Source organism: Balaenoptera ricei, chromosome 4 (genome assembly GCF_028023285.1).
Source record: "Balaenoptera ricei isolate mBalRic1 chromosome 4, mBalRic1.hap2, whole genome shotgun sequence".
Taxonomy (NCBI): domain Eukaryota; kingdom Metazoa; phylum Chordata; class Mammalia; order Artiodactyla; family Balaenopteridae; genus Balaenoptera; species Balaenoptera ricei.
The window spans coordinates 158,363,201-158,390,768 of NC_082642.1; the positions used below are offsets into that span (position 1 = coordinate 158,363,201).

General features: G+C 53.7%; 1 protein-coding gene across 4 annotated transcripts in view; it reads left to right on the plus strand.

Annotated features, from left to right (window-relative positions):
• The window catches only part of ABCG1 (ATP binding cassette subfamily G member 1), a 67,941-nt gene that overhangs the window by 22,012 nt on the left and 18,361 nt on the right, over positions 1 to 27,568 (plus strand). For all 4 annotated transcript variants that reach the window (XM_059921623.1, XM_059921624.1, XM_059921626.1 and 1 more), the window contains exons 3-4: positions 25,199 to 25,316; positions 27,187 to 27,319. In XM_059921623.1, the coding sequence (XP_059777606.1) occupies positions 25,199 to 25,316; positions 27,187 to 27,319 (251 nt within the window). The remainder of the gene's footprint in view (positions 1 to 25,198; positions 25,317 to 27,186; positions 27,320 to 27,568) is intronic.

Sequence of the window (27,568 nt, forward strand, 5' to 3'; positions counted from 1 at the left end):
AGTATCATCTGTGCGGGATAAAGAAGATAAAGTTTCCTTCTGCTTACTTGCAAAACCTGGTCAAGCCCCCAAGTAAAGCTGTTTTGATCTCTGTCACTGTCTGACTTATCCCCTGGCCAGTTCCTCTGTGAAATCTGGGGAGAGGGCTGGTGGGAAGGACTTCGCAGCACTGCCCAGACGGACGGTGGGAACATGGTCGGCGGGAGCCAGACGCGCGCACTCCTACCCTGGCTGTCCTCTCTCCTTGTCTGTAAACCTCCTTATCTTTGACTGAAAGAAGAATTGTCCTCTTCTGGCTAAAACCGCACAGCAAGTAGCAAAATCATTTGCAGAGGCTGGAGCCTGCGGTCAGTCTGGGGTGGGGAGAGCACGGCAGGAGCAACTGCGGGGCTCGTGGGTGATTAGGATGGGGCACTGGACCTGAGCCTCTCCGTCCCCTCCTGGTGCTGTGTTCTGACATGAGCCTGTCTGAGCCCTTCTCTCGGTATCTTGTATATAGTGATACCGGTCACTGCAGAATGAGGTCGGCATGTCCACAGTCCTTTGCAGCAGCTCCAGGGACCAGATAGGAAACACGGGCAGCTGATGCTGTCACTGATTTGCCAATCAATCGGCACATCCGAGAGGCCTCAAAAGTCTGTCCTCTTGCGCACCGGGTACCCACAGTCTAACGGACAGCATTGTCTTACTTTGTGATCCCCACTCTCTTTCTGGCAAAGAACTGGAGCCTCTTCCTCGTCTCCCAGATGGCAGATTCTGAATTGCAGGGATAGTAATTCATGAATTTTAAAAATTCTACTTGGAGCACAGAGGTGTCCTAGTGGTTAGAGCATGAGCTGGGTGATTGGAAGCCTTCTTGCCTCTGTGCTGAAGGGAGGGCCTGTTTCCAGGAAGTCCGTTCCCCCAACACAAAAATAATTGACTCTACAAAAGGCTTGGAAAACACCTGCTGAGAGCTGACTGTGACCTGCACCCCTGGGGAAGCACCTTCCCTTTGGGGGGGCGGTGACCTTAGGCAGAGAAAACGCCAAACTTGATGGAGGAGCTTCAGGTTCAGAGAGAGTCATTCCGGGAGGGGGAGGAGAAACCAGAAATGTGGGCGCCATCATTTCCCAACTCACTTGTGGAGGGTGACCTCCAAGGAAGACTACCCCGTGCCTGGCAGGTCCTGAATCCCCCAGTCACCGGCCCGGCTCTGCCCTTCAGGTGCCTCCTGAAATTCAGCCCCATCCTAGGAGCTGACTTTCTGGAGTGTGTCCCCTGGGGCTGCCTCTGGGCCTCCTCCAGTAAATTCTAGACACCCTGTGCTTTGTACCGGAGGGTGTAGGATGAAGCCGACTTTAGGATCAGAAGACTTTTTTTTTTCCTGGCTGCATTGGGTCTTCGTTGCTGTGCGTGGGCTTTCTGTAGTTGCAGCGAGCGGGGGCTACTCTTCGTTGCGGTGCATGTGTTTCTCATTGCGGTGGCTTCTCTTGTGGCATAGCACAGGCTCTAGGCGTGCGGGCTTCAGTAGTTGTGGCACATGGGCTCAGTAGTTGTGGCTCGAGGGCTCTAGAACGCAGGCCTAGTAGTTGTGGCGCACGGGCTTAGTTGCTCTGCGGCATGTGGGATCTTCCCAGGTCAGGGCTCGAACCTGTGTCCCCTGACTTGGCAGACGGATTCTTAACCACTGTGCCACCAGGGAAGCCCCAGGGTCAGAAGACTTTTGAAAGTCCATAGATGGAAGAACCAAAGAAAAAGGGGTTTATGTAAAAGCTTGAGCCTTTCCGTTGGTTTGTGTATAAGCCTGATTCATAAGGGAAACGTTGGTCTGGGGTTTTTGTAGTCATAAAAATTATAAAGACACCGGAAATTGCATTTTTCTCCAGTTGACTTTAGGCATTCGGGCCAGATAAAGGGATTACCCAATGAGGGAAGCAGGACACCTTCATCCTGATTTGCTTCACGACAGTGACATTGCCTGGACGAGGCGCTCTCGTGAACACTGGGGTCCCCTCATTTGTAAGCTGGGCCACACATCCTGCAATCCGGCACAGATGAGATGGCCAGCCAGGGAACAGGACAGATGGCAAAGCAGAAGCAAAAACAAGCCGAGTCCCCTCGTGGGAGGGAGGCATGGAGAGATCCGGGGAGAGGGAGTGGGCTGGACAGGCGGGCGGACGTCCCGTCAGGGCAGGGACGAGAGTGGCTCAGTGGTTCCCCGTTGGGTGGGAACTAAGCTCACTGGCCAAACTCTGGGGGAAGCCAGGCGATCCAGCATTTCCCATCTGTTTCTGAGCACCCCCTTTCTCGAAGGCACCTCCACATCTGAGCGTCTTGTTGGAGCTCTGACGACTGGCAGACGGGGCTCAAGGCGGGGAAAGTGCTAGCGGGGCAGCATGAGACACCTTGCCTGCGTCTGTTCCACAAAATGTCCCGGAATAAGATCAGGGACAGGATCCCTGGGCAGGAGCATCCCAGAGAGGCCAGGGCAGTGGGACACCTGTCACCGGAGGAGGTAGCAGCTCTGGGAGGGGGGACAGGAGCCGATGGCCAGGGGGCAGGAGGTCGCTGTCTCACCAAGTAGCTCCCACCTCTGGGCAGCTCACTGGCTCATCTGTCAGCTTCCAGACTTGGGAGGTGGCAGGGACTGAATTTGCCATCCAAGCGCTTCCGAGGAATTAATATGGGGATTTTTAGAGGCTGTTGCTCGAGGGGGAACATAGTCATCAAGGGATGTAAGATAGCTTTTAAAAGGAATTATTACTATCGAGACATTTTTCACCTAAGATACTGGCAAAGACAATAAAGCTGTTCTAATAATTTGCCTGTGAATGAATATTTTCATAACTGAAGCTCAGTCCAGTGCAAAAAGAGTAAACAGAGCTGCTTTGGCAAAGAGAAAAGTCATCAGGCACGGCTTTTCCTCACTGACATAAAGGAATGAAATACAACTCCATGAGCTTTTTAGTTTCTTTTTCATAAATTTGCCTTGCAGAAAGGAAGAAATGTAACTTCAGGATACAAGAGCATGTGCATATATTTGTGCTTGTATTTATAAATACATTCATGTGTGATTATATTTATATATGAGTATTTTTTTAAGTTAGGAAAAGCCGTTAAAGATTCCTGTAGTTCGGTCTTCTCATTTTATAGATTAGAAAACCAAGTCGCAGGTTGAGAGATTTTTGGTTTAAGATAAACCAGCTTTTGAGATCAAGTCCTATTTCTGCCACATCTAAATTTGTGTCATATACATGTATTTATTTTGTTCTGAGTGAGAAAGTGAAATATTGATGATTCTTCTGTCAGTACTAAAGCCTCATGTAACCAGATTAGGATAAGTCAAAAAAAATCAAACACCTACAATTACAACAGAGCCACAAAACTGTAGCCTTGACCCTGATTTTACAATGACACTGGGGAAACCTTGTACTTCAGATTAGTCATGAACGTCTAAGGTAAGAAAGTGAGGGATTATAAACTCTCAAGAAGCAATTTCTAGCTGAGCCTTTTCCTACCTCTTGTTGAGTTTGCTTCTTTCTCAATCTGAGTAATTTTCAAGGTAGAAAATATTTGAATTTTTTTTCCATTTTCATTCTGTGGGATAAAGCATCTGTTTGTCATTCAACACGTTTTTATTTTAATTATCTGTTATAAGCAAAGTAGTTTTGCTAAGTGTTGGGGAGGAAAAAGTGGATGAACCATGGCCCTCAATGAGTTTCTCTTTGGCACGGAGAAGGTCTCTGGGCATTGGGAGGGGGGACTTGGATGACCTGGGAAGACAGCGCACAGATGCAGTTGGTGAGGAAGAGGGGGCTGGGGACCGAATGTCCAGGGGGAGCAGAGGCCAGCAGCCTCTTTAGAACAGAAGGCGGGTGGGAGCCACATGGAAAGACCCTGCTGAGGGCTTGGCTGTGGAGTTGAGATTTGGTGCTGGGAGAGGTCAGTGGTACCTGGTGATGGAAATGGGCTTTCCGGAGGCTGCCTGATCAGGGTGCAGGGTGCCTGGGAGGAGAGAGGCTGGAGGCCCATTAAAGGTGTTTCACCACAATTCGGGTGAAGATCTTGGACTCGAGTGTGACGTTGATTGAAAAAAAATGCACGACCTAAAGGATGAGAGCTGATTATTTGGTGAACTTTCTGAGGACTCATGCCCGCCTAGGAGGCAGCCTCCCAGATGGATCCGAAGAGGTCAGGGGGGAGCCAGGATATAGAGGAGTTTTTGCAACAAAACCGGGTAGTTGGACCATCAAAAGATTACTGATAATTAAAGAAAACCAGATATCTCAAGTTAATGCATTTAGTGCTTTTCTATGTATGGGAAGATGCTAGAGTCTGGGCTCATGGAAATCGTTCCTTGCATAGGCACCTTAGCTATCTGGGGCCAGCATCCTGTTCTTTCCCATCCTGAGTCCCCTCAGGATGCAAGGTTGGGGTCGCCCGCAGGGGCTGCTGGCTTCATGGCCGCAACATCCTTTGTTTACTCATGTGGCAGGTGACATTCTTCATCCACAGTGACAATGGGGTAGTGGGTTGAATGGTGACCCTGAAAATTGATGACTCTATGTTCTAACCCTGGACCCTGTAAATGGGACCTTACTGGGAATAAGGGTGTTGGCAGATTTATTAAGTTAAGGATCTGGAGGTGAGATCATTCTGGATTAGGGTGGACTTGAAATCCAAAGACAAGGTCTTAGGAGAGAAAGGGACACTCTGAGCTCAAAGACACAGGGACACAGGGCAGAAGGCAGGTGAAGACAGAGGCAGAAATTGAAGATGCGGCCACCAGCCAGGGGGGCATGGAGCCACCGGAGCTGGAAGAGGCAGGAAGGACCCTCCCCTCGAGCCTTTGGAGGGAGCGCGGCCCTGCTCACAGCTTGATTTCAGACTTCTGGCCTCCAGACTGTGAGAGAATACATTTCTGTTGTTTTAAGCAGCAAACTTTGGGGTAACTTATTGAGGCAGCTCCAGGAAACGACTACAAAAGAAAAGAAGGGATCAACATTTTGACAAAGAACCTTACTGCGGAGCGTTGGTGAGGATGTAGAAGGAGCATGCTCTTCCAGACCGGCCCCTCTCTTCCGGGGGCGTGGAGCGGTGCAGCCCCGGGGAACATATCTGGCTCTATGAAGCCAAGTCGAAGACGCATACGCTTGTTGACCCAGCACTTTCCCTCCTAGGTGTGTGCAATGCAGATATGTTTTTCGTAATAGCAGAAAAACTGGAGACAGCCCAAACGCTCATCGAAGGAAGAGTGGGTAACAAACGGTGGTTAACTCCACGGTGGAACATTGTAGAAGTGTGAAAGAAAATGAGCACAGTCATACCATCAACAAGAATGAATCTTACGGACAAAATAAAGTGGAGAGGAGAAAAAAGCAATTCTTGGAAGACACACATTATGATACAATTTATATAAGTCCCCCAAACATGCAAAACTTACCAACATTATTTAAGGATAAATACAAATGTGATACAATAGAGACAAAAGGGAATAATACAATTCAAGACAATGGTGACATTTGGAGTGAGGCAGGGGACTGAGGTCAGGAGGGGCACAGCGTGTGTCTTCATTTATTTTTCTTCTTTAAACCTCCCAAACATGCAATCTGCGTTAGAGAATTAGTATAGTGTCAAGTATGGGCTTAGAGCCTGACTGCTTGGTGTTAAGTTCTGGCCCTCCACCTGTTAGCCATGGTACCTTAAGAAAGTTATTTTAGCTCTCTGTGCCTCAATTTTCTCACCTATAAAATGGGGATATTAAGGTCTGTACCACATAGGGCTGTGGTGAGAGTCAAAGTTAATACGCGTGAGAGCTCAGAAGAGTGCAGGGTATATATAGTGCGTCTGGATATGCCTCGGCTATCGTAGTTGTCATCACATCATCATCGTCATCTTGTAAATGTAAAGTACACTGAAATTTAAAAAAGGAAGGGATGGGACTGTGCAGAAATGAGGTGAGTGCACACGGGGACGGGGCGGTGGGGATCCTGTCAGCCTGGGTGACCAGGAACCACAGGAGGCAGTGACACAAAATGAAGACAGAGGGGTGAGACCTGGCAGGAGCTGGTGATCCTATTTGGGTGGTGGGCGTTCTCCTGGGGCGAATCCCGCCACTCTGCTGGCCGGTGCTGTAGGGGCCCTGTTGAAGGCATGTTCCCAGGGGAAAGCAGGGGCTGGAGCTGAGCTGGGACTTGCAGGGGTTTGGCCCTTCTGGTCACATTTTGAAAGCATTTAAATGGACAGAAGGCAGCTTGAAACCCAGTTCGCCCTCCCCGTGCTGCTGGGCGCTGCACCGTCCTCTGGTCTCCTCGGGGGCTCCTGTGGATGTCCTGCACCGGGAGGGTGGCTCCGGGCTCCCCAGGGACAGGCAGCTGCCTGCAGTGGCGCTCAGACGTTGAGAAGCCACACGCAAGCTCGCTCCTTGGAAGGGGCGCCTGAAGATGGGCACTGGGGCGTCCGTGGGAATGAGTCAAGGCCATTCGGGAGAAACGCCTCCTCCTGGCCTGCTCGTGGGTTCCCCCGTGGCTGTTCTTGGTCCTCTGGGGTCACTCATGGTGTCAGCAGAAGGCACGCTTGTCTGCATCAGGGTCTCTCACACGGTACTGTGAACCCAGGCTGGTTCTATGCCTCGTGTTCACCGAACTGAGGGTAACACAAGCTTTTTTGTCTCTCTTGCAATTGTACCTTTCCTCCTATCATGCCTGATTGCTGGCTTGGGGATTTGTTCAGGAGTCAGACCAGGGAACAGACAGCGGTGTGTGGAAGGCCTGCTCCCGGTACCTGGGAGGATTGGGCTTCCAGGGGGAGACCCGCCAGCCACCTGGGAAGGGGAACCACGGCAGAGCTAATAAGTACACTGCTGCCAGCGATAGATGTGATCGCAACACAAGGTCGATAATAGTTAACTAGCGTGATGAGCACCCACTCGGTGCCAGGCTCTGTCCCCGCCTGACACCTGCAGCCTTATTTACCCACCTACAGCCCGGATGGAGCTGTACCGCCCTCCCCTTGAAGGCGAGGAGCCTGGGGCCCAGGGGACTCTGTCACTGGCCCAGGAGGGAGGCGGGCATGGGATCAGCTGGCTTGCCTCCAGGCCTCCCATTTTGACTCTCAAGGTGGTGAAATGATGAATTGGCAAATTGAACAAATGGATGAAAATGGCCCAGTTGCTTGGAGGAAGAAGCCATTGCTTTAGGTTTGTGGGGGGCGGTCTTTGAGACCCAACCACGGATGGAATGCTTCCCAGTCCTCATGTCATTTCATCTTCCAGCAGCACCCAGTGGTAGGAGGTATGTGTATCCCCAATTTATGGATGAGAAAACAGAGGCTCACAGAGCTACATCAAGTTGCCCCAAGTCCTGTGATACGCGAGGGGTGGGTTTAAGATTTGAGCTGTTGTCACCCTATAAAGGTCATTCTCTTCCTCGGGGGCCAGGAAACTGGTTTGAAGAACAGGTAGGCAAGGTTGAGAGAGGACGGTGTGCATATTCTCAGTGGAGGAAGTGCACCAGCACGGGCGGGTTGCGGAGACCCCAAGCAGACCAGCCCGGCGTGCAGGGAAATTGAGGCAGTGGGTAAAGGGGGGTAAAGGGAGATGGGCCTAGAAGGGCTCACCTGTACTGTGGAAGGAAGGCCGTGAACCCCAGGCTGGGGCACGTAGAGTCGGTCCTGGAGGGAGGTGGGGGGCCCCATCCAGGGGGAGCCTTGAGAGGCCCAGCATCCCACCCGGGAGCCCCACTGGTCCAGGACGTGTCCCCGGAGCCCGTCGAGGACACATAACGGACACACAGCCAGCTCTGTGTGCAGCGTTCTCTCCCCAGGACACAGGGCAAGTTCACGACGCAGGTGGCAGCCGCCTCGGCCAGGTCACTGAGCTCTTGAAAATCCCCATTGTGGAAATACAGCAGCTCTCTGAGCTGCTGCTTCTAAAACTGCCCCCAAAATGCTCTCACACAGCAGCCAGTGGCTGAGCCGAGCATCTCCAGCTCTGCCTGGCTACTTGGAGGTGCATCAGCTGGGGGCTGCCGGTCTCTGAAAAATGTCATTAACGTAAACATTCGGGGAAGCGCCAAAGCCCAGTGGTGGTCAGCCAAGCCCTGCTTCCAACGTGCTCTGCACCTGCCTTTGTGTGCGTGCTGATTTTTGCTTTGTTTTCTCTTTCTCTTTCACAGTATGAATTTGGGGCCAGGAGTACAGCCATTGGCTGTATCAGAGCAGTGATCCCGGCTCTCGTGAAATAGAGACCCCCTACTGCGAATCGGCCAGCGGGGCTGGGAAGCCGAGCTCAGAGGCACAGAGCCTGGGTGGCTGTTGGGTGCGGGGCATTTTGGCTCACCTTCTGGGCTGTCCTGTTCGAGAGTCTTACCTGTGCCTTTCTTGAGAGTCTGTGGCTTCTGGTTGGGGTTGCACTGTGATCTTCCTTTAATAGAAGGTGGCTCCGATGTCATTCAGCTTTGAAATGTGTCCCAAGAGAAAGCTTTATTCACAGATGAGTTGCTTGGGGACCTGGAGCATCTCCCCGGCTGGGTGACTGCAGGTTGGAGGTGACCTTTCCTCCCTCCTCCCGGCAACCTTGGATTTCAAGGTTCACCGCTTGGATTTTAACCCGCTTTGGGGATGGGGTTTGGGAAGTCATTGGAGGGAAGGCCACCTCTCGATGTCGTCCCAGGCCAGGTGGTGGCGGCAGTGAGCGAGGTTCAGGGGCAGCTGCTGCTTGGGCGCAGCAGTGGAAGGGACTTTTGTGCTGGGGCTGCCACCTGTGTGCTCTGCCTTCCAGAGTCCCCGCATGCCCGCATGTGACAGCGACACGTGGGGACGGGTGTGGCCAGAGCTTCAGGAAGCAGCAGACGAGACATCTAAATCCAGATCCCAGCCTGGGGGCAGCTGGTCCCCAGGGAGTACACCTGCTCTGCCCTGAATCGAGGGCTGGTCACTGCTCCAGCGGGAGACGCCAGGGTCGGCGTGGGCATGTCAGCCGGGAGCACAGGCGAGGGGCAGAGACCACAGCACCTGTCAGGCAGGTGCCCAGAGCAGGTCGCAGGATCAGACCAGGGGAGCGCAGGTGCCCCCTCGGCGGGTGGGGAGTGGGCCAGAACCGTGCCGGGCTCAGCTCAGCAAGGCCTGGGATGCAGCCCACTGCATCGTTTGCTCGCAGAGCCCCTTGGATCCTGGTAGGGAGGGAGGCCCCCATCTGATGGGACCCGTCGGGCAGTTGCAGCCAGCATCCCACTGTCCCCAGGCCAGGAGCCCGCCTGGGAGGAGCTGGGCTCCACCCTCGGTGCTATGACTTTTTTCTGGGGAACACGAAAGGGAAATTGCATTTTAGCGACTCTGCCGAGTGGCCCCTGACGTGCCACTGTCCTCCAGGTCTGCAGAGTAGTGGGCTTTGAAGGACAGGCAAGCAGCTCTGTGTTGCAGGGGTGCATTTTAAGGTGGTGGGTTTCCCAGCAGTGTTGTGGGATGAGAGGCGAGAGGAGGTCGTGTGCGCCCCCTTGGCGGTGCTGTGGGCACAGCATCATTGTGCACGATACCTACTGACGTGATAATGGCCAGCGAAATTCAGAGTACTTAGACCCCCTCAGCAGAAGGATGAGAGGCTGTTTCTCCTCGGGGTCGGGGCAGAAGTGGAACCTGGCGGGGCACTGGGTTTGTGGGGGGCGGGGGCAGGCAGACAGACTGACAGGGACCCCGAAACGTGAGGGAGATTGGGGTGGTGAAGCGGGGAGAGGCTCTCGGGAAAAAAGGAGGGAAAGCATCCCTGAGCTATGGTCAGGGGACCATCTTTTTTTTAAAAGCGTGGGGACCCACTGTGATTGGGTGTCCCTGGAGGTTTTGTGTGTTTTTAAAAAATATTTATTTATTTAGTCTGTGCCAGGTCTTAGTTGCGGCATTCGGGATCTAGTTCCCTGACCAGGGATTGAACCCAGGCCCCCTGCACTGGGGGCGCGGGGTCTTAACCGCTGGACCGCCAGGGAAGTCCCCAGGGGACCATTTTACGTCCATTAAAGTCGCGCCTCGGGAGAACCGTCCAGAAAGCTTGCCGCCGTGTCTGTTGCCCTGTCGACTTCCAGAGCGTGAGCGCCTGCTAAAAATCCAGGGGTCCGTGTTCACAGCCCGACAGATTGAGCAGCTGTTCTGAAGGCAGAGTGGACTTCCTGCTGTAACATCCCCCGGGGGTTGGCAGCGGGTGACGTGCTCTCTGCGCGGTTTGGGGACAAATGAAGGTGTCCTCATTTCACGAGTGGTGTTCCCTCCCCGTGACTCAGAAGCCTCCACATGTTATGGTCGGGTCCATGTTGATATTTTTAAGCCCAGCTTCCCAGACCTGGTTCTTGTTGTTATTGTCAGCGAAAAAGCCCCCTTTCAATTTCAGAAGGTGCGAAAAACAAGAAGAGGTCTGAGCTGTGGGTGTGGCTTTGCCCCTTAATAAGGAGAAGTGAGGCATTGATGAGCCGCCCCTTGGGCATTAGGGGGAAGAAGCAGGCGGGGGAGAAGGAAATGTCACCGGTGTTTGGAGTATGGACCTTTGTCCTTTTTGCCTTGAGCTTTCTCTTGGAGAGGGAGGAAGAGGGCTCTGGAGAATAAGGCTGTCTGTTCTCACCAAGAGCCCCTTTCAGCTCCAAGGGGAGACTGATGGGGAGGGGGAAGGGGGAGCGGGTAGGGGTGTGGAGTGCAGCTGGGCTTATCTGGTCAATGTTGGCATCTAGAGGAAAAGCACGACTTTGGGTGCAGAAATGGACCTGCTGTGTTGATTTCAGATTGAAGTTGACGTGATACTAGGAGATTATTTGGCAACCTTATTGGTGCTTTTGGCATAATTTAAGTAATCAGAAGGATGTTTTTTTCTTCATCGTTCTAGCAGGTTTAGAAACTTGTGAAAAAGACCAGTTCTTCTTTTAGAAGGATAAAAATACTGCAGTGATACAAAACTGCTTCATGCCTGACAAGCAGATGTGAATAACTCCCGTCTATATTTTAGTATCTGCACTGGGGCAGGGGCTCCACTGCCAGTGTGCTGATGAACTAGCTGCCTGTGGGGCATGGGTGTGTGTGTACATGGTGTGTGTGTGTACACAGTGTATGTACATGGTGTGTATGTGTACATGGTGTGTGTGTGTGTATATACAGTGTGTGTACAAGGTGTGTGTATGTACAGTGTGTGTATGTACACGGTATGTGTGTGTATGTACATGGTATGTATGGGTACGTGGTGTGTGTGTACACAGTATGTGTGTACACAGTGTGTGTACAAGGTGTGCATATGTACACAGTGTATGTATGTATGCAGTATGTGTGTGTGCATGGTGTGTATGTGTGTACACAGTGTATGTAGTGTGTGTACATGGTATGTGTGTGTACATGGTATGTGTGTACACGGTGTGTGTGTACATGGTGTGTGTATACACATTATGTGTGTGTACACAGTGTGTGGACAAGGTGTGTGTATGTACACAGTGTGTGTGTGTACACGGTATGTGTGTGTGCATGGTGTGTATGTGTGTACACAGTGTATGTAGTGCGTGTACATGGTATGTGTGTGTACACGGTATGTGTGTACATGGTGTGTGTGTGCACGTAGCGGTGCACAGCATGTTGTCTTGGCATTAGCATCAGAGCTGCTCTGAGCACCCAACCCAGCAGTGATGGCTTGAGGGGGCTGTGATTCCAGGTGACCTGTGTAGCCTGGGTGACAGGAAATGATTTCCCAGCAATGTCCCATCAGTGTTCTCTGGGACCCTGAGCCACTGAGAGACAGCGGTTCTCATGGTGTAAACAGATGCAGGTCCTCTCCTGGGGAGGCTGGGGTCAAGGTTCCCAGGCAGCCCTGTCCCTCCTCACAGAGGCTGACCAGCCTCTTTGCACCCAGCAGCATTTGGAGGCATTCTGGAGCCTTCCAGAAATGGGCTCTGGCTCATTGAAAATGATCACAAGCCTGAGCAGCCAAATCCAGGATGTTAACCCTGAGGTGGGCGCCCCTTCCCTGCAGATGCGGCAGGACACATGTGGCATCCTCAGTCCACGTGAATGAGGATGGTGGTCCAGCTGTTCCTCCTCAGGTGAAGAGACACTGATGTCACATGGCTTGCGGTTCCCGGGATGCGTTTGGTCCCAGTTGCATCTCTAGCGACCACTGCTTATTACATCATCTACCTGCAGCTCCTTGTGACATTCTTCAAACACGTGATCTCGTTCTATCTTCACAAACACCCTTAAGGTCAAGTACTCTTTCCTGCCCATCACCAGGTGAGGAAGGTGAGTCTAGGAAGCCGAAGAAACTGGCCCCAGTCACACAGCAAACTAGAGGCACAGCTGTAGGGCGATGGAGGGGCCCCTGGGGCCAGACCGACTCCATCAGAATTGTTTCCAAAGCTCCAGGAAGACTCCACATGCAGGCGATATTGGGGACCACGGGGCTGGCGGCTCTGCAGAATTATTTCCCATTCAGTGTCTCGTCTGGATTATCCCTCGTTGTTTACGGAGTTATTATTAAGGAGGCACAGGGCTGGTGAAGAGAGACGCAGCTTCAAGAGGACACATGCTGGAGTTTGCTTGGTGCTGGGGATAGATGAGCTGAGACCCACTGTCCGTCCCCCCTCCTCTAAGCAGCCTCATCCCAAAGCTTGTTGCTGGGTCAGTGTGAGGGCATAGACACCGACCGCGGGAAGGCATGATGCTGGGACATCCAGACTCTGGCCGACCCCTCCCTCAGGCCACCCACCCGCTGTGCTCATCCCCCCACAGTGGATACAACACTCCAGAAATTGGAATGTGTTTAAATTCGTGGTCAAGAAGAATTTCACACACATTAGAATGTGATGGAACTGGCCACCGAAACGCCTGCAGTCCAGAGGTGCTTCCCTGCATGGCGAGAGTGAAACCAGCTATCACACCAGCAAAGGAGTTCTCGAAAATGACGCTTCATGAGGATGGAGCATGTGCATATGGGCTGAATTGCTCCATGCCAGTTGGGTACAATGGACAACACTGGCGAGCACAGGAGACATTTACACTTCCTCCCAGAGGCGACTGGACAACCAGAACACGACTTGTTCTCTCTTGAGCCGCCGAGGCAGCCTCTTCTGTGTCCCGCAGTCCCACTTCCCTCTCCCAGCATTCAGCCGATGTTCCCTTCCTGGTTTCCAAACATTGAGAAGGATCCGGAGTGATTCGTGCTCACCACATCAGACAATCCTTTGATTGCCGTAATTTTCGCATCCCATGACATCGACGTTAATTTTCATCAGCCGGGTAGGAATGTCTGCCTCATTTCTACCTCTCAGCAGAGAAAATACACAGTCAATGAGCACAGTTCCGGGTAGTGGAGAGCCAGTGATGTGTGTGGTATGAGGGCAGTGCATTGGGGTTGGGCAAGTGTTCTTTGGCACAACTAGGAAATGTCTCACTCTAGAATCCTGTGAGTCTGCTGTGCAAAAATTTACCATTTAAAAAAAAAAATTAAAGACACACATCCATTTGAAAATAGTCAGTGATCTGGGTTTATTGCCTGGCTCTTTGTAATTTGCTTGGGCTCCCTTGTTTCTTTTTAGTTGTCATTGTTTAGAACCAACTGAAAAACATCTCTGTGAAATGAAAGACCTGCTTCATATTGAGGAAAGGTTCTGGGCCAGGCTCTGCACGCCGGTAAACTTGGGTTCAGCCTCAATAGCAACGTTTGCCGTGAGCGTTGAGTCTGCAGATGGAATTCCGTGTCTCCGGCCCTTAGGTTGGGACTCTTGGCCGTTTCAATAAAAGCCCACACCTGAACCTTAGCTGACATTTGGTTGTCCAGGGAAGAAAGCCCCACGTGACGCACACCTGGTGAATTCTGGGTCTTTGGAGGGTAGACCTCTTCTTTCATCAGGGGAAACTGAGGCCAGGATGGTGGACGGCCTGTGCGTGGCCACTGTCCAGCCATGAGCACGGCTGGGAATGAGGCCCGGGCTGCCACCCACCCCCGTGCTCCCCCCTCTCCCGAGGTCCCCACTGGAAACTCCAAGGTCGATCATCTTTCCTTTCACATTTAATTGGACAGAGCTTAATCGGCTCCTTTAACCTCATTATGAAAAGCCTGCACTGGCTTCGCGCCCATGTGGGCTGCACAGGAAAGTCTGAGAATGACCCTGGATTGGAGAAGGACCCCTGGAAACGCTGCAAGATGGCAGCTCTCATTGCCTCTAGAACATTCCTTCTCAGGACACTGCCCCTTGTGAAGGCTTGCTGGCTAAAAAGTGCAACTTTTACATAATGTTCATGTAGGAAGCAGGAAGTTATCTTCAGAGGGAAGTGGTCCCCCAGGGAGGACCCAGGAGGCCTGGCGGGGGCGTGGCTGGTGTGGGCAGTGGGAGGCTGGGCGTGTTCGTTTCGTGTGGCTGCTATAACAAATTGCTGAAAACTAGGTGGCTTAAAAACACACACAAGTTTACTACCTGAAAGTTTCGAAGTTCAGAAATCTAAAATCAAAGTGTTAGCAGGGCTGTGTTCCTCTGCAGGCTTGGGGGAAGAATCCCTTCCCTTCCTCTTCTCCCTCTGGAGGCACCTGCATTCCTGGTCCAGTGGCCTCCTCCTCCACCTTCAAAGCTAACAGAGTTGCATCTTCCAATTTCTCTCTCTTGTTCTCTGCATCTATCGTCATATCTCCTTACTGCTGCCTCTGATTCTCCTGCTACTTCTTTCCCTTGTAAAGACCCTTGTGATGATTTTGGAACCCCCAGGATAATGCAGAATAATCTCTCCATCTCAAGATTCTTCATTTAATCCCATCTGCAAAGTCTCTTTTGCCATGTAAGACAACGTATTCACAGATGCCAAGGGTTAGGATGTGGCCATCCTTGGGGACTATTATTCTGCCCCACCCCCAGTGAGGCAGAGCATGAATCCCACCCCCCCTCCCTCTGTCCATCCACCCACCCATCCATCCTTCCCTCCCTCCTCCCTCCACCCAGAATTCTCCTCACCCTGAGTCTCCAACAATCTGGGCCTGTAAACAACCCTGGGGGTTGCAGTTGGAGATTGCTCTGAACGTGTTCCTGCTGTTGACGGGAAAAAAAAAAAGTGCAATGTAAGAATTGTGAGTTAAGTTTTATTTGGGGCAAAATGAGGACAGCATCTCAGATAGCTCTGAGAAGCTGCTCCAAAGAGGTAGGGGGAAGGTCAGTACATATGTGGTTTTGGTGAAGGGGGAGTCCATGCCATCAAGAGCATATTTTTTGCAGAAGGTTCTACTAGTCTTGTGAAGGTTACTGCTAGGCACGAGGAGCAGATGTCAGCATGAAGGATTTTAGTGCTTTTCTAGATAACGAGGAGATGCCAGAATTGGGCTCATAAAATCTTCTCCCGAAAATATCTAACTATCTGAAGGCCTGTTCTGCCAGTTTTTCCCAGAGCACAGAGTGCCTCATTCCCGTTCTCCACCCTGAACTCCTTTCAGGTGGTGTTGAAGGTCAGTGGCTGCAGTGGCTCATAATTTAATCCTTGTAGAGGTAGATGGCAAGTGACAATTTGTAGGTGACACTGCTGTTCCTGGTGAGCTTTGGAGACACGGTCTAGAACATTCTATCAGAGGAGGGGCCACTGGAGCAGGACAGCTGCAGCACCTGCTCTCAGGACGTCTGATGAGGGCTGCCCCGCAGGTGGCCCTCGAGGCCGTGGCTCCGGTGGTGCCCCTGGCAGTGGCTTCGTGTCCCAACTGGGGCGACACAGTGGGGAGTCTGGGAGGGATGGGAGAGCAGCCAGCCCAAAGCGTTCCTAGCGGCTTGTACGCCCGCAGGCCGTCCCCTCTCTCTCGTGCTGGCCGAGCTGGCGTCATTCATTCCAGAATGCTGGAGAACGTGCCGTCCAGAGCTCCTTGAGGCCTAGGTGACTGCTCGTCCTTGTTTCTGGGTGTAAAGTGGGCAGCTTGCTCTCAGACCCGCCTCAGCCCTCCTGTTCTGCCCCGAGCACTGGTGCCCCCTCCTTAACTGGAGGGATAACGTGATAGGAAGTGGCTGTAGCTGGTGCTGGACCTCACCCCACGCCAGGGTCCTAGGGCAGGGCCGGCAAACAATGACCTGGGGACCAAACTGACCCACCGCTTGGTTCTCTAAGTAAAATTTTATGGGAATATAGTTAACGTCTGTTCGTTACATCTGGCTGCTTTTGTGGCAAAACCACAGAGTTGAGTGGTTCTGACAGGCTGTGCATCCTGCAGAGCCTGAAATATTGATGATCCAGCCCCCTACAGGAAAGCGTCACCAACGCCTGGTCTGCAGGGTTTGAACCTTGTCATTGCTGCCACCTGACCGGTCATTCAAGGAGCGCTTCCTGGAGGCCTCCCTGGTAGGGGCGCCGTGCTGGCCTGGGGACTATGGAGGTGACCGGAGCCAGTGTGGTTTTGAGGAGCTGGCCATTGTCTGGCTTACCTAACTGTCACTCATCTTGTGAAATTGGCTGGATTGCTGGAAGCACGTCTTTGCGCTTGTCAGGCAGTTGTACGTGCGTTTATTTACTTATTTATTTTATTTCTTTATTTTTGGCTGCGTTGGGTCTTTGTTGCTGTGTGCGGGCTTTCTCTAGTTGCAGCGAGGGGGGGCTACTCTTCGTTACGGTGCACAGGCTTCTCATTGCGGTGGCTTCTCATGTTGCGGAGCACGGGCTCTAGGTGCGTGGGCTTCAGTAGTTGCAGCACTGGGGCTCAGGAGTTGCGGCTCGCATGCCCTAGCACGCAGGCTTCAGTAGTTGCAGTGCATGGGCTCAGTAGTTGTGGCACGCGAGCTCAATAGCTGTGGTGCACGGGTTTAGTTGCTCCGTGGCATGTGGGATCTTCCCGGACCAGGGCTCGAACCCGTGTCCCCTGCATTGGCAGGCGGATTCTTAACCACTGCGCCACCAGGGAAGTCCCTCTGTGTGCATTTACTGCGCAAGGTCATGGCCTCTGGAGGCACTGCTTCCACGCTGTCAGTCCCCCTACAGTGAGGGTCACTGTATCCCGGACGTGTTGTTCTGTCAACACCAGTCATGCCAGGGCTCACAGGGCAGGAAGGGCAAAGGATTGCGGTTTCCTGGACCAACCCGTGGAGGAAGGTGAGGACCGTGTGCCACCTGTCGGGTAAAGCCGGTGACACGGGCCGCATGTTTAGAGCGGACGCTTACCTCTACCCTGAGGTGAGATCTGGAGATGGGGCAGCGATTATTTCTGGGAACTGGCCCGAGTCCCACAGCTCGATGGTGGCCGAGCTGGGACCAGACTCCTCCCGAAGGGCCTGAGATGTGAGTTGTCAGCACTTGACCAGCCAGGGTCTTGTCCCTGGATGACACATGAACTGTGCTGAAACCGGGAGGTGACTGAAAGTCGCATATTCTCCCCTCCCCCTGTTCCCTCTGAATGATTTTGCTGTGGTCCTTTCAGAGTTGAGACATTTAAAAAGAGCTTGCTTGCTCAAATATCTAAAAGCTCGCTATTTGCAAGGAGGCGGGAGTGTGGATACGCGTGCGTGGAATCCTGGACAATTAGAGACCTGGATCTGAACCCGCCCACCCAGCTGACGGGCGACACCAGAGGTGGCAGCAGAAGGCAGGACGGGGGTCTCCTGTGCCCACCCCTCCTCCTCCCCAGCCCCGCTTCTGCCAGTGAGCCAAGGAGCTGATGGCAGGAAAATATCCATCAGCAGGAAGAAACAACGGAAAGACGTCCCGGGAACGGGGAAAGCACCCAGAGGCCGGCGTCCCTCGATTCGACGTGGGCTGCTGGCCCCTCACCAGTGTCCTCCTGCCTCCTCCCCTTCCAACACGGAGTCCCCGAGCACCGTCTTCAGACGGCGCGGGGCACCCCCAGCCCGCCCCGGTAGCTTAGGCGCCTCCTTGTAGCTGCAGGGGGTCTCGACTAGGAGGCATCCGTAGGGGTTTCGGGTGTCCCCGGTGGTCAGCTGGTCAGTGCTGACAGTGATCTGTTTTTTTACTTGGAAAACTGACCTCCTGGATGTGCAGAGATGGGGGTGGGCTTAGAGGGGGCGGTTCGGTGTGTGCTTTAGCCTCTCCTGTGTGAGAGGGGGTCTCCCAGTGAGGGTACGAACCAGCGGGATCTGGAACTCTGTCTCGGAGCCTGGCTGATGGGTGTGGAGACCCTGGGGGTGGATGAGAGGGGACCAGGTGGGGGATGGGAGGGGAATCTGGGAGGCCCCCTCCCCCTCTCCCCTGCAGGCCGGCTTCTCCGCCCACTGGGGACCCTCCTCTGTGATGAAACTCACCTCTTTGCCACGAGGCTCAGAGGAGGAAGGTTCTGTGTGGCCCAGTCACCTCTGTGAGCTGTACACACGCTGGCTGTGGTCCCTGTGGTTTACGTCCAATATTTTTGTGGCACACTTATCCCCCCGACGCCGCCGAGGGTCCCAAGGGCAGAGCTGCCGCTGTGGCACTGGACCTTCAGATAGCCTGCCTGGGAGGGTGCCCGCGGGCCGGCCCGGCCCCGCTGCGCGGTCAGACCACTGGCCTCTGTGCAGTGCGGCTCGGAAACAGACTGACCGACCCTGGCATCTCCCTAGAAGAGCTGCCCCTTGTTACAAAGACCGCGGCTTGTTAAAATGAAACCTGAGTGAGCAGGCCACTGGCTGGAATCTGAGGGACCAGCCGCTTATTATTTTCTGCAGGTAATGGGGTCGGGGGCCTAACGGTTCCCGAGGGGTTCAGGCAACAGGCCCCAGGTTGCCGGCGACACTGCTGCTCTGCCCCTTCTTCACGAATCTGTATGTGGCCCCCGCCAACCCCGCTCCTGACCGTGAAGGCGAGAGGGGTTCATGAGAAGCAACCACAGGGAGCGTCCACGTGGGCTGGAGACTGGACATGCAGTGAGGGTCCTTAATAGAAGCGGGGCTTGAGTCCCCCGCTCCGGCAAAAGAAGCTTCCCACACCCTGGCAAGAAGCGTTTGGTTTTCTTTCTTTCCTTTTTTTTTTTTTTTTAAACTTGAGGACATTTCATAAAAATGAAAAAGAAATTGAAAGATGAGGGACGATTGGACGAGTCAGGAGCCCTTTGGACGCACAGAGGGATCTGGGGAGCTTGGCTTTCAGAACATCTTGCCACTGGGAGAGGCTGCTGGCACCCAGGTGGCAACCACGGCCTTCGGTGACCAAGGGCATCTCATGTTTTGGGGAAGGAAGGTGTGTGGTTTCTTCCCATCCTCTGTTAAATATTTCATGCAACAGCAGACTAAATGCGCATTCCCGAATTGAGCTGACCTTCGGGATTCACTGGGAGCAGGCCCGCACGTGGAAGGAGGGACGGGTGAGGCTGCCTGGACCCCCCCGGCTGTGCTCCCCGGGCTGGCAGAGGCTCCTGGCCGTTCTGGAGTCGGGCAGAAGTGGTTGGAATGTTGGCTCCTCTGCTGAGCCGCTGTGTGGCCTCAGGCAGGTCACGAACCCTCTCTGAGCCCTTGTTTCTCCTCTGCGCAATATGGAGAGGCACCTGGGACTCAGCCTGCTGTGGGGCGTGGAGGGGAAGACGTCTCAAAGCTGGCCTGTGCTGACCTTGAGTGAGGGCGCCCAGGGCTGGCGCTTCCCGAGGGTGGGGCTGCCCCCCGGCCCCTCCTTCAAGGACGCGTGTCTACAGTGAGATCCGTCCCCCTACCCGACCAACCTTACAGAACCTCGGAGGTGTTGACAAGGACCGTTTTTCTTTAAAGCGCCGTTAGCTGACGTAGGAAATGTGACAGTCGCTCTCTCTGTTTCTCCCTGGTTTCCTGACGTACGTTCTGGGCAAGAATCAGCTCATCCCAGGAACTGCTGTCTGGCCGGAGGAGGGCAGGGGCCACACGCCCGCAAACAGGCACTCACCGCCGGACACTGGGAAGTGGTTTCCCATCTGAGGGGTTATCCTTGGCTCGTCCGTAGCAAAGGAGGGGTGTCTTCATTTCCAAGGGAGAAAATTATCTTTTTTTTTTCTCTGTTTGGGAAAGATGTGTTCCTGTGATAAAAAATCAACGCCCTAGGGGTTCTATTTAAGATTCAAAAGCAGTTACGCACTGAACGAATGGGACCTGAGGGGCCTCCAGAGGCTCTGTGCCTCCTGCTTCTTGATCTGGGGGCTGGTTCCGTGGGTGGTTCTGTCTGGGGGCGTATATTGAGCCGTGTGTACACTTAAGACGTGTGCACTTTTCTCTGTGTATTCTATACTTCAATAAAATTTGCATCAAAAGTGATTACTCAGAAATGATGGAATGTGCACATTTTGATTGCTGTTACGTAAGAGTTTACTGGCGACTGGGCGTGGGTTTATACTTACAGGATGTGAGACACAGGGACACCACGGCCCCTCCATAAGGCAGTGCCCGCCCTGTGAGTTGATCTCAGAGACCATCCAGACAGCTGGTCCTCTGGGAGCTCCTGGCCGCTTCCTGCTGGCCCAGCATTCGCCAGAGGGGTCTGGTCCTGTTGGGGGTGTTTTGGAAAGAAGTGGCAACCAAACGGCAATGCCCGAGGCAGTGGCTGTCACTCTGAATTCACTTGTGCAAAGAGTTCACCTTCTCATTATTAACGTCATAGACGCTTTCTCAGTGACCACTACGTGCCAAGCACCGCTCCACACACAGGACACGGTGCTTCAGAAGGCTGTTCTGGTCATGTCTTCGTGGAGCTGGTGTTCACAGCCTCTAGGGGCAATGCTAGGGCCGGGGCGCAAAAGGAGGTGTGCGTGGGGGGCAGGTATCAGGCGCTGGGCTCCTGTGGGGCACTCGGTTTGGCGCTAGCAGGCGGGCGTCGCCTTTAGAAGAAGTAGCCTGCTCAGATGTCTCCTTCATTCTCGAAACTCAGGATGTCTGGACAGGTTTTTGCCGAACTGGTAACATTCTAAAAGTAAGTCACTGCAGGCATAACTAAGAAAGCCCTTCAGTTTCACTTAACGCTAGCTGTTAATAAACATCTTTATCTCCATGTCTTAATAGACAATTACAGCCCCACCAGGTGGGTGCTGAATGGACGTGTGGATTTTCTGTACATGTCACAACTCCCCTTGAAAAGGATTAGATCATGGACAAGTCACTTCCAGTTGGCTTCATTTTCGTGTCACTAGCGGGGTTTATGGAGAAAGCCTTTACCGGTTTTACCATCGTGGTTTCCCTTCCTGATGCCCACTGGGCAAGGCACAGGGCCGGCCCTTCCACCAGCTCCGAGTTTAGTGGATCCGTGGGATAGTTTGAAATGCTGTGGCATGTCTGTCGCTCCCCTTACAAAACACACCGTGCGTAGCAAGGGCATTTGTAAAGCAGAACCCTGGAAAGCGAATCTTGCTTCTCACAGACTATTCTTGAACACCAAAGACGAACCAGGCGAGGTGGTCCTTGGGCTGCCCTTAGGGCCAGTGGGGCTGCGAGGATTCTCAGGCACGTCTGCTCCTCTGCATCGGGCCTCTCTTCGCCCTCAGACGCATGGTCCTCCCGTGTGCTGGGTACCTGCTCTAGCCATCCTTCCAACAATAGTATTTCCTCCAGATGTCCGGGTGCGACTGGTCTTTCAGCCAGACCCAAACGTCACACTTTACTTTTGTCCTCTTCCCCAGGAAGACCCCTCTCAACATCCCCTAGATGTAAAGCAGCGGGGGCTGTGAGACAAACTGACTGATGGGCATTCGTGGCCCTGCCTCTCAGGAGGTTTCCGTGCTTTAGATCCCAAGGGCTCACTGTCCCGACCAGGAGAGCAGCCCAGGACCAGCACCCGTGTAAACAAGCGCCCACAGCACACAGAGGAGGCGGCTTATCCATTATGCCAAGAACTGGGCTGAGCAGAGCTTATGGCGGGAAAGTAGGGCTGGGGGGGCGGAGCATCTCCATTTCCTATTTCTATGAGGGGACAAGCCGCGAGGCTCTGCAGTGAAGGACGATCTCCTTGCATGAACACAGGGATGCCCCCGTGTTCACAAGCTCAGCTCCAACGAGAGAGCCCCTGACCAGCTCCCGGGCCCTCAGCCCGGTTCAGAGCGCGCACTGTCTCCTCGTCCCATCTCTGTGGGTCCGGGAGGACACAGGTGGACGGACACCTTCTGGACTTCTGAGTCCAGTGCCACTTTAGAGATTCTTCAATCCCAAATGCAAGTCTGTCGTTCTAAAAGAAAAACAGGTTTGTGATATTAGAGAGACACCGCCCGAGAGGGGGGGCTGCACGTGAGGACGCTTCTCAGCTGGCCGGCCTTGCATCACGTCACACATACTCCCTGCCCCTCGCTCCGCGTCCCCCTGGGAGCCCACGCCCCTCCAGAGCAAGAGCTGGGGGGCCGGTAACTCGCTTGGCTCCACGTGTATCACTTTGGCTCTGGGATCCACAGCCAGACCCCCGACTCCAGTTTGCTGGCTGTAAATGACAAAACCGTGGTCTATAACCCCGGTCTGCCTGCCTTGTCCCCTGAAAGGCCTGACGCTCCCCCAACTCCCAGACCCATGTCTGTTCCTGGCGTCCTGGCCGTGGGTGTCACAGCCTGTGGGAGCTCCCTGGCAGTGTTATTACCGGTGCCCCCATGTGGACGCCAACGCCACGGGTCACCGTGAGAGCAGCAGCCATGGGCCCCGCTGGAGGGAAGGGACCCCTCAGATCCCCAAGGTGAGGCTGTCCTCAGGCGTCATGACCCAGGGGCAGGCTGCACGTGGCCTCTAAGTGGCCAGTGGTCACCTCAGCCATCCGTTTCCCTAACTGGGCGGCTCCCGGTTGCCAGGGGACCAGCCGGGGATCGGCTCTGAGCTAGGGGAAGAACAGCCTAAAGGAAGGTTTGCTCCGGAGTAACCCCGATGCCGCCTGAACCCCCAGGAGGCCAGTAATGAGCAGATGCCCGGCATTACTGCTCCCTCGGCAATGTCACACAGGTCCCCTGGGCCCGGGGCCCGGAGCACCTGGCCCCCCTCCGCAGAGCTCCATCCCATGAGGAGCCCACGCTGGGGCTTGGCCCTGCAGAGGAGGGGGCCCTGCTGTCCCCCAGCTCTTCCCTCCATCTGTCCACCACGTGGCAGACATGATCTTTCAGGGTCCCCGACCCCCAACCCTGGTCTCCTTTGGCTCCCCTGCCGTGTGTTTGCCCACCTGCCATCACCCACGTCCCAGGGGTAGGAGTCTGACTCACGTGTGATCCTGAGCTGCTCCCCCAGGCCCCCCTGCCCCCGTCCGTCTGCTCCGCGGCCCCTTCCCCCCCAGCCGGGGGTGACTGCCGCTCCCCCCGTAACGAGTCAGGTCGCAGGGCCGCGTGCTTCCTGCCTTTTGCTTCCGCTTCTCTCTGCCTGATTGAAAGGTCCTCAGGGACTTGCCATCCAGATCAAGTAGGCAGCTGGTGACAGGCTGGGTGTTTAGGTTGTCCCATCTGTGAAAGACGAGAGGCGGCTGGGAGGAGACTCCCCAGACCCAGGCTGGGACTCGAGTAGACACACAGGTTTGGGGGTCCAGGGAGCGACTAGGGGCAGAGCCCAAGACCAGGGCTCAGTCAAGGGCTCCACAGGCCCTTTCCTCATCAGGCGCCTTTCAGCTCTGTGTGGGAAGCCAAAGTACCGCTTTCGCCCGATTCTGATCATTTAAGGGTATGTCCTTGGAATGTTTCTCAGGGACTGAGAAGTGTTTCTTCTTTTTTTAATTTAATTTTTATTTTATTTTATTGACTGCGCCGCACAGCATGCGGGATCTTAGTTCCCCAACCAGGCATCGAACCTGTGCCCCCTGCAGTGGAAGTGCAGAGTCTTAACCACTGGACCGCCAGGGAAGTCCCTGAAAAATGTTTCTGAATTAGGAGTCTTTAGATGAATCCAGTTGCTTCTATTTGATTCTTTGTAGCTCATTTGAGCAGTCTGCTTGAGAAAAAGTAATGTGACTCCATCTGGCATGTGTAGTTTTTTTTTCCTTTCACAAATCTCTCGGATGGAGATTTGGCAGAAAGTCCAAAGCAATGTGATGCAACTGCAAAATGATAAACTTTGAATTATTAATGAATTATTAATATATGAATCATTTAATTATAAAGTAATGATTTGTGAATAAATTCTATACAAATAATTTATACCGGTAGAGATGAGAAATAGAACATTCATACATGAAATAATAAATTAATCACTTAATTGATAAAGGCATGAGTTGACCATTGTGGTGGGTGGTGCAGCCCTGGGTTAGGATCTGTTCACACTGGCTCTGGGGTCCTGGACAAGTCACCCGGGCCCACTGGACATCCAGTTCCTCAATCCGAAATGAGAATGGTGGAGTCCTCGTACCCTAGATGATGTCCACGAAAGGGCTTTGTAAACTCTAAAGCGTTGTACGTGCACTGGTACTTATCACTGATACACCAATGACATGCAATCGAGGAAGTAGGCAGAGGCATCCAAAAGACCTGAGGTCCATTTTCTTGCCCAGAACTCAGCATTTTCATAAATACTAAGGCAGGGGGCCCCAACCCCCCCCGCCCCCCCTGCCCCCCCCCCACAACCAGGCCGCACAGCAGGAGGTGAGCAGCGGGGGAGCGAGCGAAGCTTCACCTGTATTTACAGCCGCTCCCCATGGCTCGCGTTACCGCCTGAGCTCCGCCTCCTGTCAGACCAGCTGTGGCGTTAGATTCTCATAGGAGTGCGAACCTTACTGTGAACTGCGCATGTGAGGGATCTAGGATGTGCGCTCCTTACGAGAATCTAATGCCTGATGATCTGAGGTGGAGCCGAGGCAGTGATATTAGTTCTGGGGAGCAGCAGCAAATACAGATCATCATCAGCAGAGAGGTCTGACTGCACAGAGACCATAATAAATCAGTTGCTTGCACACTCATATCAAAAGCCTATCAGTGAGTGGCAAGTGACAATCAAGCTGCGTCTTATGGAGTAGACTGAACATAGCAACACACTTCGGGTGTCACTGTCTCCCATCACCCCCAGATGGGACCCTCTAGTTGCAGGAAAACAAGCTCAGGCCTCCCACTGATTCTGCATTGTGGTGAGTTGTATAATTATTTCGCTATATATTACACTGTAATAGTAATAGAAATAAAGTGCACAATAAATGGAATGCGCTTGAATCATCCCGAAACCATCCCCCCCACCATCCGTGGAAAAATTGTCTCCCACGAAACCAGTCCCTGGTGCCAAAAAGGTTGGGGAACGCTGTACTATGGTGTGAAAAACCTTGCCTTTGGCCTTGGTTCTGCAGCCAAGTGTACTGCGTGTTTGCCTCTGCGGTACTGGGGGCAAAACCAGTGAGTCCTGGTTTGAAAATGAATGTGATCTGCTTTTCACAGGATACAAGACCCTTCTGAAAGGAATTTCTGGGAAGTTCAACAGTGGAGAGCTGGTGGCCATCATGGGCCCTTCCGGGGCTGGGAAGTCCACGTTCATGAACATCCTGGCCGGATACAGGTGAGCAGACCCTCGCCCAGCGGTCAGCCAGGGGCCAGCAGTATGAATGGTCCATCCCGTCACTTCTTAAGGCTCTGGGCAGGCCCCCGGGAAGCCTGAGGGGTGTCCCACATTAAGAGGCTTTGGAATCTGTGAAGGGAACAGAGCTCCGGCCTTGGGGGCGTCAGAAGGCAGCACCTGCTGGTTGTCACCTGGTGGATACTGTGCTCAGGAGAGGGAGGTCCTGGGGCAGAAGGGCCGGGCCTTACGGGACAGGAAGTAATGGAGAGGTCCAGGCTGGGGAGGGGGACGGCAGGAGAACGCTGAGACAAGTACGAATGAAGGTCAAAGGTAAGATGAGCCATTTTCAGAAGAAAAGCAGCAGCGTCAGGCTGGGGCCCAGAGCTCACGCGACTCTTGCTTGTGGCCACGTTAGCTGCTCCGACGTTTGGTAACCACAGCTCTCGACATCCTGTCCGGTGACATTCATGTAAGAATGATTTGAAAACTGAATCTTTAGAAGTGTTAACAAAACGCTCTCTTAAAGCCAGTTCTCTTCAGATCTCATGGCTTCCATTTGCTACTTCAGCAAATACATTTTAAAAATAACTTCATTTGCTGGCAAAGAAAGATAAAATCCACCCCCCCCCCTTTCCTTAGGACTTACGAATTACTCTTTAAAGATGAAAATTAGGATTTTTAAAAGTCTCACTTATGGCAGATTCCTGTCTGTTGTATTCACTTCTAAAGGTGAGAGCCAAACTTCCAACACCCAGCGTCATGCTGGGGACACGGGAGGGGAGAGTAGCTTCTGTTTGGTGGGAGCAGCCGTTTCTCAGCTCATCGCACACCCTCAGCTGCTGTCCAGCCTGCGCGGCACGTGGCCATCCTGGAGCCACAGAGGGCAACCTGGAGACAACTGAGCTCCCAGCCTGGTTCCCTGGAACGTCAGTTGATCCCACCCATTCCCTGGAGGAAAGAAGGGACCCATCACAGGGCCCACGGTCACAGCAGTGGGCTGGAGGAAGTTGGAGACCAGATATAACTGCACTGGTCTCCACAGACCCTCTGTGTTTCTGTTCTTCATGGCATGGAGGAGGCAGGGCTGGAGAAAGGGGATCCTTAGTAGGATGCCCATGGCTCCCACTGTGTCCCGGGGCTGAGATGATGGACCCAGAAGAGCATCGGGCCACAGAAATGCCCGGTGGGTCTGTGGATGAGGGAGTGAGCGTGGCTGGCGGGGCCGTGCCCTTCCGTCTCCACAGTACACATAGGATGCCCCGCCTCCACTGTGGTCAGAGAGAACCACTTCCCATCGCTTGGCCGAGGAGGCTCAGGGCACAGACCCCCTCCTCTTTGAGCCGCCTGAGCCCACGGGGCCTGCAGTGGTCCTCCCAGTCAACATCATAGTCGTGCAACCCCCAGGAACTGGTTCTGATGTAGTGGCCACACCCCAGACTGAAGATTCTTGGCCTCTGGGGCCTTTGGGGCGGTTGGTGTAGCCTCGGCTACACACAGGATTGTTCATACACCCACCTTATAAAACCCTGCAAAGCCAGAGGTGTGCGTGAGACCTCGTGGCTGCGTGTAGGAGTGTCCATGTGTATCTCCATTGGTTTGGTCCACAGGCGCCTGTTACGAATGTGCTAACCCAGAGAGGCCCCACGCTTGCCTCTCCCTTTCCACGCTGAGTGTTTTCTTCGTGCAGTTCCCTCCTCTGAGTTCTGGTGCTGTTCTGGGCCTCCTGTCCCTGCCTGGCTTGGTGTCCCTACTGGTCCAGTCAGAAGATGCTGGGAGGGGCCGTCCTCTCTCCCCTCCCCAGGCCCTGGAAGAGGAGGAGGAAGAGGTGCAGGAAGGATCGGGCTGATGCGTCCTCTTGCTGGCCTTGCAGGGAGACTGGCATGAAGGGCGAGGTCCTCATCAACGGCCTCCCGCGGGACCTACGCTGCTTCCGGAAGGTGTCCTGTTACATCATGCAGGACGACATGCTGCTGCCACACCTGACCGTGCAGGAGGCCATGATGGTGAGCGTCCTGGGGCCTGCAGTCCCTCACCTGGCTGCCCCCCTCTCTCCTCGCATGAGACAGCGCAGCGCCCAGCACCCCTCCCTCACACGGAGTCCTGGCACCGGGTGTGCTATTTGGACAGCTTTGCCCAAGGCAACCCCTCAAGGCCCTGGGTTTTGTAGACCCTTGGTGACAAAATCGAGGTCAGGTTTCTGAGAAGGTTATTAACCTGGCTGATGTGAGGGACCGCTTGCAAGGTGACCACAG